Here is a 13,807-nt window from a genome sequence, read left to right on the forward strand (position 1 = left end):
GACGTCCAGGGTCAAATCAGTACAATTTACTCAGTGTAAATCGCGGAAGCGCCTCTAGTGGCGGTCAGGCTGTCTTAGCTATGTTTCAGTTGCCGGTTTAAAACTAGGGGGACCTGGCACCCAGACCACTTCATTGAGCAAGTGGTCTGGGTGCCTGTAGCGGTCCTTTAAATATGAGTTTTATTTCTTCTATGGGGAATGGACACTTCTTTGGAAGTCATGCCACTGAATAAAACATAGAAAAATCACCTTTTCATCACATTGTAATCCAGGTCAGTTCAGGTACAGACTATTTTATTTCCTCTCTGTATACTTTCTCTTGGCGGATTGCCAGAGCTTATAATAACGACTGACATGGAATTAAGATGGAGGCACCCATGTGCAGGATAAAAATTAGGGGATTTTTACATCTAAATTTTATTATTGATACCTCACAAACACATATTTGTTAAATATAGAGGATGATATAATATAAAATATATTGAAAATGACAGTCCCCCTTCAAACCAGAAAATAGATGCCCAGCTGCTGTAGAAATGCATCTCCCATGATCCTTTAAGGAGAGCAAAACATCAAAGGACTTGTAATTTAACAACATCTGCAGATTAACTTTCTTCCCACCCCTCCCTTAGATCTACTACAGCGATAGAGGCTGAAACTCTAGCACCCTAGATACTGTGATTTGTGGATTTAATGTTGATCCACTGGTACACAAGGGATGCAGCGCCAAAAGATCAGCTGTCACTGGCATGACAGTGACTGCACCACACTTCACCAAGGTTGATTTTACCTTTAATGATTATTTTTTCTTCAGTTTAGTATTCAGTACCGTCTTTGCCACTTGCATTAGATTGTTGAATCCTTAGCGAATGACAATTTTGTTTGGCACACATCATCTAACGGTCTGACTGAGTATGATGTGAGCGTGACATATGAAAAATGAAGTCAATGAGTTTGCCTATGCCTCTTTTCCTTGTTTCTTTTCTTTTCTTACCTAGCAAAATTACTTTGACCCTGCATTACAAAAGGTTGATTTAAGCCTTATTTATTTTTCATTTCTATCTACATTTACAACAATGTTTAAGGATGATGGGATTTGTAGTCCCTCAGCCAGTATTCACTCTTGGTTTCCTGCTGTACATTTACTATGTGCCACAAACGAGACAACCCTGGCATGGCCATCTTTGAATTGCAAAGCAGAGCTCTTACCATGTCTGAGGATAATGGGTTAAGTGGTTTGCAATAGACAGGAGTACCATTTTCCTGTGCTGTGTTTATTATCTGCCTGAAGTACCCTCACTATTGTAGCTAGCCTGGTCCTGTCCTGATTTCACCCTCATTAAGCATGTCTCCATGGCACTGCCTCTCTTCCAGCTCTGGTACAAGGCACAAACTTCATTAGCATTTTCATATCTCGTCACTACTGTATTTACAGTGAGTGGTTCTCGCAGCATCAGATAACTCACACGAGCTGGAAAACTACACTGATGACGCTACCCTAAACACACAAATTATTCATAGACCCTGCATAGACTGTGCCAGCATCAGAGATTGCAAGAATGGGTGCACCTATCGATCGACTGATTGACTGGTGCGTTGAACCAGAGAGAGAGGACATGCCCGCAGATCACTTGGACACTAAATCTTGAATTTTATTGGTAAAATGATTTTTCTATCACCAGTTCTAGCCAAACTAAGCCCTGCATGTTTTAATTCCAGCAGTGTGTAATCAATATGTAATCAGTGCATTTACCAGCATGGATAGCAAAACACAAAACAAATGAAATCCAAGTCACAGACAGGAGATTTTTACCCAAGGCCCAGTTTACAGGCCATTGTGCATTCACATTGAATTTAAGTGTATGTCTTGCTACGGCAAATGTCAAAACGGAAAGACTAAGATTGCAATTACAAATATATGTTATAGTGCCAACATGTTCATCAAAGCTGTACAATAGGTAAAACAAGGCAAGCAATTACCTCGAACAAAACATGTGGGACATATGCGAACAGTAGGGCCTGCCCAAACCAGCAAGCATCAAAGCTTTCTTAGCGTTTAACTACAATTCTCAGAATTCTCAGCCAGAATTTGGATAGCAGCTGAAAAACTGTACGTAATAAAATGGCTAATCGAGGCTAGGGCAATTTAACCCAACAGTTCAGTGACAAATGAATCCAATACTCAGGAACACATAACACTATGCATATACTGGACGTACTGGATTTTATACTGGGTGAATATGTATAATGTAATCCTGCAGTAAACATTAAAGTCCATGCTTTCTTTTAGGATGCATCATGTACAAGTGTCCCTAGGTATTTGTCTTACCTTGTATCTCTCTATTGGATCTTCCTGTTGTAACTGACTCTCTCGCATAGCCAGATATTCCTTCTCATATTTTTTCAGTTTTTTGGTTGGCACCTAGAGAAAAGGAAAAATATTAGTAGTGAAGGGCACCTAGAGAAAAGGAAAAATATTAGTAGTGAAGTTGTGACATCAGGTAGTATCACCAGTTTGCCACTAGAGGGACGGTTTTCCAAAACAGAATAGAAACAGGTGCATCAGTGGCTTTATATTTCATACCTGCATTTTACAATGCCGCCAGCAGATGGGGCAAATCTTCACTTGAACACTACCACCTGCTGTAGCTCAGCCAGAGGTAAGGCGAGCCACTTTGCACTTACAGTACATTTAACTCTGCGGTTTATGTCATATTTTTCTTTACTAGTTACATTATCCATGTGCAGTACAACAATGTGGCAGAGCAGCAGATACATTTCTAATGGGAAATACATATCTGGCAAGAGGACCTCCAGCACCCTAATTACTAAATAACCCTTCCAATATAAATAGGGTTTATCCCCAAGTACCCCTCCCAGACCTCTAATAACAATTAGCATAGAGAGGGATTGCTATAACCTTAAAAAAATAACAAAAAACCCGCAGTTCAACTTCCAGCTTTGTCACAAAAGCGATTTAATCCTTTATCTCCTGTCCATGGAAATATGCCCCTAAAATACAAAACCCATCATATCTCTCATTTATAAATGTCCTCGGTACAGATAACATATCATTTTACCTTACATACTTTAGAATAGGCTCTTAGTATTTTTAGTGTTAACAAGTGAGTGTTTTCTTTGTACATCACTTTGTCATTCAAATGGTTAAGGCCAAATATTCAAGGGACGCTATATGGCACAGGGTACGTCTCCTGGGGATGTCTTCTCAGAAACACAATCTATAAATACAATATTTTGTGTATAAGCAGGTCTGCAATGGATAAACAAGTTGAATTCATAGTACAGGGTGACAATCAGTAACTGCATGGTGCTTTATTAAACGTGCAATCAGGGCATCCGTCTCAAATCCATCTTTAGAGTTCCCATAGATAGGGGGAAAGGGGTTAAGAGAGGCTGAGGTCTCCTAATAGAGGGTGGGGGCCTAAAGGGATAACGAGTAAAAGAAAGGGGAACATGTATTGCTCAGCTATGCAATCCTACTTCCCACTTTCTAGGTATGTTCCAGGGGATAGAGGACCATCAATGTCTTAAAAATCACCCTGAATTTTGAAGACAAATAATCTGTTTCAATAAATGATGTGCAGTCCATGCTATAGATTGTTTTGGGCTGACATTGCACTGAGACAGCCAACTGTCTATCACTAGGTACATGATCTAATGTTTATAGCAATGTGATCAGCCCTACGGCCGATGTGTCGTGAACGACAATGACATTAATGCATCTCGGCAGAATACATGTTCTCTAAACATCCCCGGTATAAGGTCGATCTGGTTACAATCATTATACTCTCTTCCCTTTTAGATGACTTCACACCTTGCCTCTGTAATAATTCCCACAAACTTACTCCTCATACTTTCCATTGGAAACCAACCCATGTGGTCGCAACAGATATAATGTCTCAGTCATTTGTATCTGCAATGGAGATGTATGTTCCTGTGCGTGCAGTCTCAAAAAGAACTGGAAATAGAGCCACAAAACCACATTTTAACAGAGCCAATGTGCAACAGGTGCAGCTATATGCTAAAAACATTACACACACGTTACATTTTGTAATCTACTGACTTTGGGCTGGACAAAGACACTTGTTTTGACAGTCAGAGGGCTGAATACAATCCCAAAGGACTATTGTTTTGGAAAATTAAAGACTATGGAGCGGAGGTGTAATTCTAACAGTCCTTATTTGAATATGCGTATTGGTGCAGTGTTACGTTTGGTCTATAACGTATAAGACGGATACACATACAGGGAGTCCTCCATGACAAACTGACAATAGTGCAGTCAAATGGCAAAGAAACGTACAGTTAAAAAGCTTTTAGTTTGTGTTCTTATCACTACCTTCCTGCTGATCTGTGTACCATTTCCTTGAAACCACAGAAACGTATGTCCACCAGAAATGGATGTGAGCAGCAGTCACCAGCCTACAAATGATAAGCGCTTTGAGTAATACAAGGTCATTCTTGGCAGATGGTTGTGCGATCAGCCACTCAAATACAACTTTTATGGTGCCCCAAAGTTTGGCACACATGATCTGAAAGTGTTCCTGGGTGTCATTTAAAAGGTTAACCCAGTGGTTCCCAAACATTTTAGGTTTAAGGCGTCCTTAATATTTCAGTATTTTTCCAAGGCACCCCAAGTCAAAATGTCTAGGTTGTATATCTGTGTAATGTACAGTGTTGGTGTTTGAAGCGGTGCTTGTATATAGTTTTAGTGTTTTAATATAGGGGAGTGCTTGTATGTAATGTTTGTGTTTAATGGCAGGGTTGTGTTTGAATGTTATGTTCACTTTTAAATGTTTGAGTGAAGGGGTGTTTGTATATCCTTTTGGAGTTTGAATGCAGGCGTGTGTTTGTATTTAATATTTGTGTTAGATTGCAGGAGTGTGTTTGTATGTTGTGCTGGTGTATGACTGCTTGAATGTATGCACATACACACACATTCATATAGACACCGACACATACACACACCTTAACAGACGCATACACCAACAAATACACACGTACCCTGACACACACACAAACATTTATACATGCACACACCATGATACAGATACACACACTGAAACACAGATGCACATACACAGACCATATCCTGACACACAGATGTGTGCGCACACACAGACACAGAAAAAACTGACATATACACACACACACACACACACACACAGAGATGCACACCCTGACACACACAAATGTAAAACCTGACACACATGCATGCACACACAATATTTTGAATATCTCCAGCCACCCTCCTATTGGCTTACCTCGTGTGTCCAGGAGGGTAGTCCTGCTGCTGGCTGGTGGGAGTGAGAGGTCTGGAGCTCTTCGTGCTCTGCTCCTCTCCCCTCATGCTGTGGCTGCCACCTCCCACTCTGTCTCCCTGCATGCTGGGAGGAAGTGACAGGTTGTCACTTCCTCCCAGCCGGCCGACATTACAGGTGCCAGGTCGCGGTCTTAAAGGATCGCTGCCTCATGTTTAGCACTCATGTTTCCCCGGTGCTAGGATTAAACATTCCCCGACACCCCTGTGTGCGTGTCGCTATGCCCCAGGGCGCCGTGGTACACAATTTGGGAACCGCTGGGTTAAGCTAAAACACACAGAGAAAAACATTGCTCACGGCGTAAATTCAAACTGACTGCAGCATTTGGTAAAATGAATATTGTGGGGAACTGAAAAGGTAAAATCAATGACCCACAAAAAGTATTTGTACAGTTCCACTAACTCGGCTAAAATTGACAGTTCCATTGTCAGCTCAACAGCTTAGTGAAAACCCAAATAGTTCAATAGGGTTAACTAGAGTATATTTAGGTTTACTAAAAGTACCATGGCCACTTCTGTGATCGTCAATTCCAGGCTGGCTAATGTAAATTCTGTGCAAACTTTCGTTGCACAGATTATCAGTTATTGGCTGAGAGTGGTTAGCTGACACTCTCAGCCAATGTATGGTGATGGCTGTGTGCGTCAGCGGACCACCAGAGTCCAGCAGGGACACTGGTAAGGGGGCAAACTGCTGCTAAACGGTTTGCTCCATTACCAGGGAACTGGGCCAGGGTACTCCTCGCATCATAACCACTACAGTGCACTGTAGAGGTTACGATGCTTGGGGTAACCCTGTCAATGCAGGTTTCAAACTGGCTTAAAAGTATGCATGCTTTACAATTATTGAAAAGTTATTTTTCAGATTTTACTAAGCTATTTCCAATTATTTTATGTTACACCGTAGACACTGGTAAAATGTATGTTATTGTGTAATATTCTGCTTTTACACAATATTAGTATATATTTATACATAGACGCACATGCGTTCCATAAAACACTTTTTAATTAGCGAGGCTCAAGCTGCGTTGCCATTTATAAAAGGGCAGATCTTGCTTTCTGATCTCTTGCAAATTCCTTCTTAATGAAAGGAACAAAAATTGCACACAAACAAGCTAGGATGAGATTAAAATATATTTAAGAAGGCTGTGTGAACAGATTAGAAATATACTAACAATTAAAAACCAATGGGACCACATGTTTAAACGCATTGTATAGATAACAAAAAAACAGTCTTATAGTTACTGTTGCGAATCCATAGGCAAACGGCAACAGGAAGCCCTAAACCAGGAAGAAGCACAACCAATCAGAAACCTTTTACTCTGGGCAATATGGGTCTCATTTGATTGTATAAACAGGTGGCTTATTATGGGATATATAGCTTACATCAGATGAGTTGAATCACACACTGCAGCTGCTATCAGTTTATTCAGAGACCCAATCACACTTTTAAAGAAACCCTCACCTATATGTAAATAAATAAACAGACCCTACCCCTACTCCAAACAAACAGTATACGGTTTAATAGTATTTATTACGCAATAGTAAATCTCGTCCTTTCGTAATGAAAGTAAATAATAAATTGCATCACATGTTTGTAACTTCCCATCAAAGCAGTTTACTTGCCCTGGTATATTTCATTACTTGAATACACTGGCCCATAAAAGGCACCTTGTAAACTCTCTGGCACAAGTAGAAAGGTTATTGGAATAGATATAACTTGCAATGAAACATGCATTTAGGAAAGTGGGTAGGAGAATTGAATGATTGCAACTTTTACTCCCTGAAAAACAATACTGGCTCCATCATTACTGCAAAGATATTTGACTAATAATAATGGACTTTACACTGATGCCAAGTTAGAGTAATATGCACTGTGCTGGCCTCCCAATTCTGCTGTTACAAGCAAGCACTGTTTGGCTACATTCACTAAGTAGCTTTAGGTCTGGTGGTTAAAGCTTTTACCAACCGTGCAATCATCCTGTGACCTAAATTCCAGCGAAAGGAGAAATAAAGGACCCGTTCAGTTCACTGATTGTTCAGCGCCAAGCCAGGACATTCTGCTCGTGGTTCCCTTACCCACCCTCCTCCATATTGAGCTAGGAGTGAATGACATGGGATGGCACTGCCTCATTTATAAAGTCACCTGAAAGCCCCACAGACAAATGTATTATTCCATTTGTTACACCAAGAGTGCAATAGAATATTGCTATTTAATGTGATGTGTGCATACATGAGTTGGCTACCTGGTAGAAGTGGTATGGTGAATGGCAAGAGAGGGATTCATTTGATTGTATAGGAATGTGATAGATGTCAGAATGTTTAGAACAGGAATTCCTATTTTGAAGCATCCTCTGCCAGATGTGAAATATTACAAGAGTTGCCTCTAAGTCTAGTTTTAATGTCACCTTACTGGTTAATTTACCATATCCCCTCACAGAAGTGATTTTGATATTCTAAGTGACCATTAGCAGTCAGAAGACCATTGTCCGCCAGTGTCATATCTAAAAGAAACATTAATAACCCACAAATTAATAACCATGCCTCTTTTTGTGCATATTCAGAACGGGGAAAGCAAATCCTACAAAATAAATATGGCTAGCGCAGCTTAAGCCGTTTGGAAGGTATTGTGAAGTCATAAGTAGGAAGTGTGACATATGTATAGAATTGAAAAATTCCAACTAATTTATAAATGCAATGTAACGAGCGCTGGTATTTCAGATACACATTAGTTTGCTTCCTCCCGAACTGATAGATACTTTGTGATTATAGCTTGCAGTTTGGGTTTCGATTCGTACGTTCTCCAGAGTAACATACTGCATACAAGTAAATCCAACGGGTAATCAGACACATACCCAAACATCAGCCTAGACTAGATGAAGGGTACAACAGGAATGTTTTATTCAGGCCAGGTGGCCGGCTTTTATGCAAGTCAAGGGTACATTATACACGCCCACAGAAACTCCCACAACACGCCCACTAATTTACTGAGTCACAATGACTCGACATAAAATACAAAATATAAAAGGTACATAATATTACACAAAAATATTATAGGGACCCCCATAAATGTCATATCCCTGGATAGCCTAGATCTGAGCGCCCAAGTTGTCCAAATAGCGCTCAGATGCCACAAATACTGCCAAATCGCCACCAGGGTAAAGTTTTGACCGACCGCTCACGAAACACTTGCCCAAAATAGTTCCATAGTTTTAAGGGTAGCGGTTGGTCAATTTCGGGAGTCCCAAACTGAACAAAACCACGAACGGGTTCACTGGCTCCTTGGTAACGGTTGTTCATTGGATTAGTCCGAACAAACCTACCGAACAGCGCTCTCCTGGCTTGCCTGTGAAAAGAAGCAGGCGTTCGCAAAGATGACCGCTGTTCGCGGAGTCGAGTGTCCGACTTGGAGTTCCAGACACTTGACGACCAGGTCCTGCTGCCTCCTTTCGTGCGACAAGATGGCCGCCGTTTTCTCCAGCACTTGTTGTTTGGTTGCACGAACGACGGCCACACAGGGAGGGCGCTAATTCCTGCAGTTTTCTTGAACTCAATGAGCCAGGGGGGTGGTTGGTGTTCAGTAGATTTATCTACCAAACCAAAAAAATAACAAATGGGAACCAAAGTAGCTAGTTTTATACACAATAACTATTATTTCAGTGGCAAGCACAAAAGAGAAAATAAAATAAAAAGTTTGTATTTGGAATGGTATTGGTATGAAACACAAGGGGGAGGCCACTGATTGTTCTGATAGGTACGCCTTCCCCCCACCTATACTACCTCTGGGCCGACTTGGAAACTTGAGATGTATACATCCAATAATGTGCAAATGTATAGTGTGCCTAGTAGAGGCCAAGATCTAATTTTAAATAAGTCACCAGCTTTTCTTGCCAGAGACCCCCAGGCAGAAAATACTTTTACCTTACCATCTAAGTGAGTAGTTAGGTTTTGTGTTAATTTCTCCTTTTTATTTGTTAACTGTTGTTGGTGTAAATAATTTGTATGTCTCCTGCCTTTGTATACACTGTGACAATTTTTTTTGCTCATGATAAATATTCCTTTACTCACGTTACTGGATTAGACCAGTTTATTTGAAATCACATACATATTGTACTAAATCATATTTTGTGGGTTTACTTAACATACAGGCAATACCATTTTACCAAAATATTTTCTTGTATATATATACACAAGTAAAAGGATCCAAGCAATCAACACATATGCCCTACCAGTCATCAGGTGCCCAGTTGAAATAATAACCTGGACAAGAGAAGAACTGGATGTCAAGACCTGGAAATTATGAATGGAGGATTCCACCTGAAATCCAGCACCCAGAGACTACACACAAGCTAGAAGGAAGGAGGTTGGGGCCTGATGAGTGTCAAGGCCACAGCCCTGGATGAAACTCAGAGCATCCACAAGTACATCGCGAAGATGGCTCCCAAAGATGAGCTGCTAAGGGAATGCCTGAGACAACAACAGAGGATGCAGAAAAAGAGGAGGTTCCATGGCAAGACAAACCTCTCCATGGGGTGTACTACCGGCAGATAGTGGATGTGGCTCACATGACCCAAGGTGCTGACTGTGCAAAGAGGCCTCTGAGACAGCCCAGCACCTTGTAACCAGATGCAAGATATTAACAGGAACAGCATACATGGAGAGACACAACCAAGTTGCTGGACCCCAAAAACAGTGAATTAAGATTTTTTTTTTATGTTTTTGTATAATATATTTTAGTTTAAGCACCTGGCATATTGACTGTTATAGCTAGAGTGCAAGGATTTTAAATATATATATATATATATATATATATATATATATATATATATATATATATATATATATATATTTTATTTATTTATTCACTGCCAGACAAATGTACAGATCAAACATACTGTTGTTGAACATTGCACTGTATAGCATGTGAATGCTCCAACAATACACATTTTAACTGGCATCCAATGGGTACATGCGCACAGTACATACAAAGAAACAAACTTCATGAATGAACTGTGCATTGGAGGAGCATTAGTGTGCACACAGCTCTACATCACAGAATAGACCTACTGATATGTACCTTTGCTGGAATTTTACTAGCATACTGTATGAATCAAATATTACCGATTGCCAAAAGGTAAAGTAAGTGTAATCCGCACATGGCACAATCTCCCCCCCAATTCACCTGTGGCCTTTGCATGATGTTCCATTTACCTTTTACAGGCCTACTAAGGCAGCAGGTATATTTTAAGGTAGAAGGACATTTTAATCTTAACCTGTGCATTTCACACACAGTAACCAAATGGCTAGAAAAAAAGGAATGTTTCCAGGTAAGGTCATTGCTATATACTAAGGTCGCATTAGTGCCCTCTCTGTAATGCTAATCACACTGCATTAAAAAAAAAAAAAAAAAAAGAATGGCTACTGATGGCCACTACTGCATTTATTGAAGATACATTTCCTATGATGCTAATTAAGATAGCCTAATGGGTAGCCGATCATCATGGGAAATGTAGTTCTCAGCAGCTGCAGTGATGAAAGTTAGCCCTCATTGTTGCACGGGGTTTAGGTGGGATTTGTGTTTTGAAGCTTCTTAGCTACACAGCCCTACAGATGCCTGGTAAACCTGTAGCTAAAAGGCAGGAATGAAAAGCATAAAGAAGAATTAACAGAAAACCAAATTCCAATCTCAGTCGAACCTAGTCTCTGGGTAAATCCAGTTTTAGTCTGTGAGGTGAATATTTTGGTTTTGTCTCTAGAAATATTTTAAATAGTAAATATGAGTTAAAGAATGAACCAGGCAGCGATACACGTTGATGAGAGGTGGGGAAAAAAACAACAAATGTTGCTAGAAGTGATTCACAATGAGGTGAAACCAGGCTTTTCTCCTTAATGTTTTATAGACACCTGAACAACTTTAGCTTAATGAAGCAGTTTTGGTGTATAGAACATGCCCCTGCAGCCTCACTGCTCAATCCTCTGCCATTTAGGAGTTAAATCCCTTTGTTTATGAACCCTAGTCACACCTCCCTGCATGTGACTTGCACAGCCGTCCACAAACACTTCCTGTAAAGAGAGCCTTATTTAGGCTTTCTTTATTGCAAGTTCTGTTTAATTAAGATTTTCTTATCCCCTGCTATGTTAATAGCTTGCTAGACCCTGCAAGAGCCTCCTGTATGTGATTAAAGTTCAATTTAGAGATTGAGATACAATTATTTAATGTAAATTACATCTGTTTGAAAGTGAAACCAGTTTTTTTTTTCATGCAGGCTCTGTCAATCATAGCCAGGGGAGGTGTGGCTAGGGCTGCATAAACAGAAACAAAGTGATTTAACTCCTAAATGACAGCGAATTGAGCAGTGAAATTGCAGGGGAATGATCTATACACTAAAACTGCTTTATTTAGCTAATTTAGGTGACTATAGTGTTCCTTTAAGTCACTGGGGGGAAAAAACACTATCAAAGAAGGGCAATTAAGGGATTGTTCAGGAACAGCAAATACAATTGGTTATATTACTTAAAGGGACACTCCAGGCACCCAGACCACTTCTGCCCATTGGAGTGGTCTGGGTGCCAACTCCCATCACCCATAACCCTGCAAGGTAATTATTGCAATAATAATTAGAGGGTTAAGTCCTCCTCTAAAGGGACTTCCGGCTTCTTAAAACACGAAAAGTGTTTTAAACGACTCTGGACGTCTTCACGCTCTGCATGGGGACCTCCAGTGTCGCTGGAATCCTCATAGGGAAGCATTGAATAATGCTTTCCTATGGGGAGGTCTAATGCGCGCACGGGGGCAGGTCAGTGGGCGGAGCTTGACCCAGCGCCAAGGGACATCGGCGCTGGATTCAGGAAAGTCACTGAAGGGGTTTTAACTCCTTTAGCAACATGGGAGGGAGGAGGTGGGCACTGCAGGATTTGTTTTCCTGGCACTGGAGAGTCCCTTTAAATAAATAAAAGACAGGGATCCGGGTCAAAAAAGGGCACTATCACAACTAAACAGGAACACATGGGAGGTATGCTAAGTACATTGTGGTAATGGGCTGGCACATTTATTGAAAACATAAGAAAATAGAGGAAAACAAGTTCTTAATTGAAAAGAAAAAAAAGTTACCTGCGCTCTCTCCTTAATCCCTATGTATATTTAGACAAATGGAGGTCATTTAGTTGCTCCAATGGCCATTGGAGGGAATGCCCGCCTGCCAACGTCAAGGCAGACCCCCCTAAGCGGGTCCTAACACTGACCCTTCAGACTGCTTCCTTGAGCTTCTTGCAAAGATATCTCTAATGAGACAGAGATTTACTATATATTGGTGCTGATGTGTACTGTAGTCCTTGCTGCCGGCCCAGTAGTGATGGGAGTGAGCGCAGGACTTCTCTTTTTGTGTTTGTATTTACTTTGTATCACACAGCCTGGTTACAATGCTGCCGCCCATCCCATGTGTTCCCTATTAAGGGTTAATAAGTATATAGGGGTGTATATAAAAAAACAATGCCCCTCTCTGTCTCATAAGAGATATCTTTGCCAGAAGCTCAAGGAAGCAGGCTGAAGGCTTAGTGTTAGGACCCGCTTAGGGGGGTCTGCCTTGACGTTGGCAGACGGGCATTTCCTCCAATGGCCATTGGAGCAACTAAATGACCTCCATTTGTCTAAATATACATAGGGATTAAGGCAGGGGAGGGCTGGCAGCCTTAGGCCTGGGGGGCAAAACCAGTCAAGTGGCCCATTGCGCCACCAAATCAGTTCACCATCCATGCCCACCTTTTTCTGGTTTTATAACGGATATTGATGTTATGCTAATCAGTAGCTCTTTGCCATACCCGCTCCTTCACGGCTCTGACTTTCAATGTTGTCAGAGCACAGGCTGAGAATCTCTGAGCCTGTGCTCTGACTCACTAACTGAGCGCCGGAACCACGAGGGAGAGGATATGATCTGACTTCACCTACTGCTGGTGCGCACCAGTGGACCACCAGCGAATCGTTTAAATTAAATATGCTGGTGTACCCAACTTGTGAGCTGTGTTGGCCGCCGGGCGCCTCTGTTGTCATGGCACCCTGCGTGACCGCACAGCTTGCCCACCCCAACGGCTGGCCCTGCTGACACACAGTGATGTTACTACTTAGACATCCCTCAATATTAATACAGAGATGAGAGTAAACACCAATAAACTGTGGAAACAGAGCTGATCCCTCCAAATTTATAAAGGTTTGCTTAGAGGATTTATTCAAGATTAAATCATGCCTCCTCCTCTCTCCCCCATGCGCTGCTCTGTAGGCTGGGAGGAAGTGAAGAGTAATCACAGTCTCCCAGCACAACGCCACCTGTGGCTGCATGGGGAACAGCTGTTTAATGTAATGCTTGCAGGACGGCCAGCTGCCGCAGAACCTCTTTGTTTCCGTCTCTGCAAAGGGCTCCAGGCACTGCTTGTTGTGAGTGTGAGCCATTGTAAATTAGGGGCAGAGGGCAGAGGGCA

General features: G+C 41.4%; 1 protein-coding gene across 3 annotated transcripts in view; it reads right to left on the minus strand.

Moving 5' to 3' along the window:
• RABGAP1L (RAB GTPase activating protein 1 like) overlaps positions 1 to 13,807 on the minus strand; it is a 342,839-nt gene that overhangs the window by 18,083 nt on the left and 310,949 nt on the right. For all 3 annotated transcript variants that reach the window (XM_063428176.1, XM_063428177.1, XM_063428179.1), the window contains one exon: positions 2,330 to 2,422. In XM_063428176.1, the coding sequence (XP_063284246.1) occupies positions 2,330 to 2,422 (93 nt within the window). The remainder of the gene's footprint in view (positions 1 to 2,329; positions 2,423 to 13,807) is intronic.

This window comes from Pelobates fuscus, chromosome 7 (assembly GCF_036172605.1).
Source record: "Pelobates fuscus isolate aPelFus1 chromosome 7, aPelFus1.pri, whole genome shotgun sequence".
In the NCBI taxonomy this organism is placed as follows: Eukaryota; Metazoa; Chordata; class Amphibia; order Anura; family Pelobatidae; genus Pelobates; species Pelobates fuscus.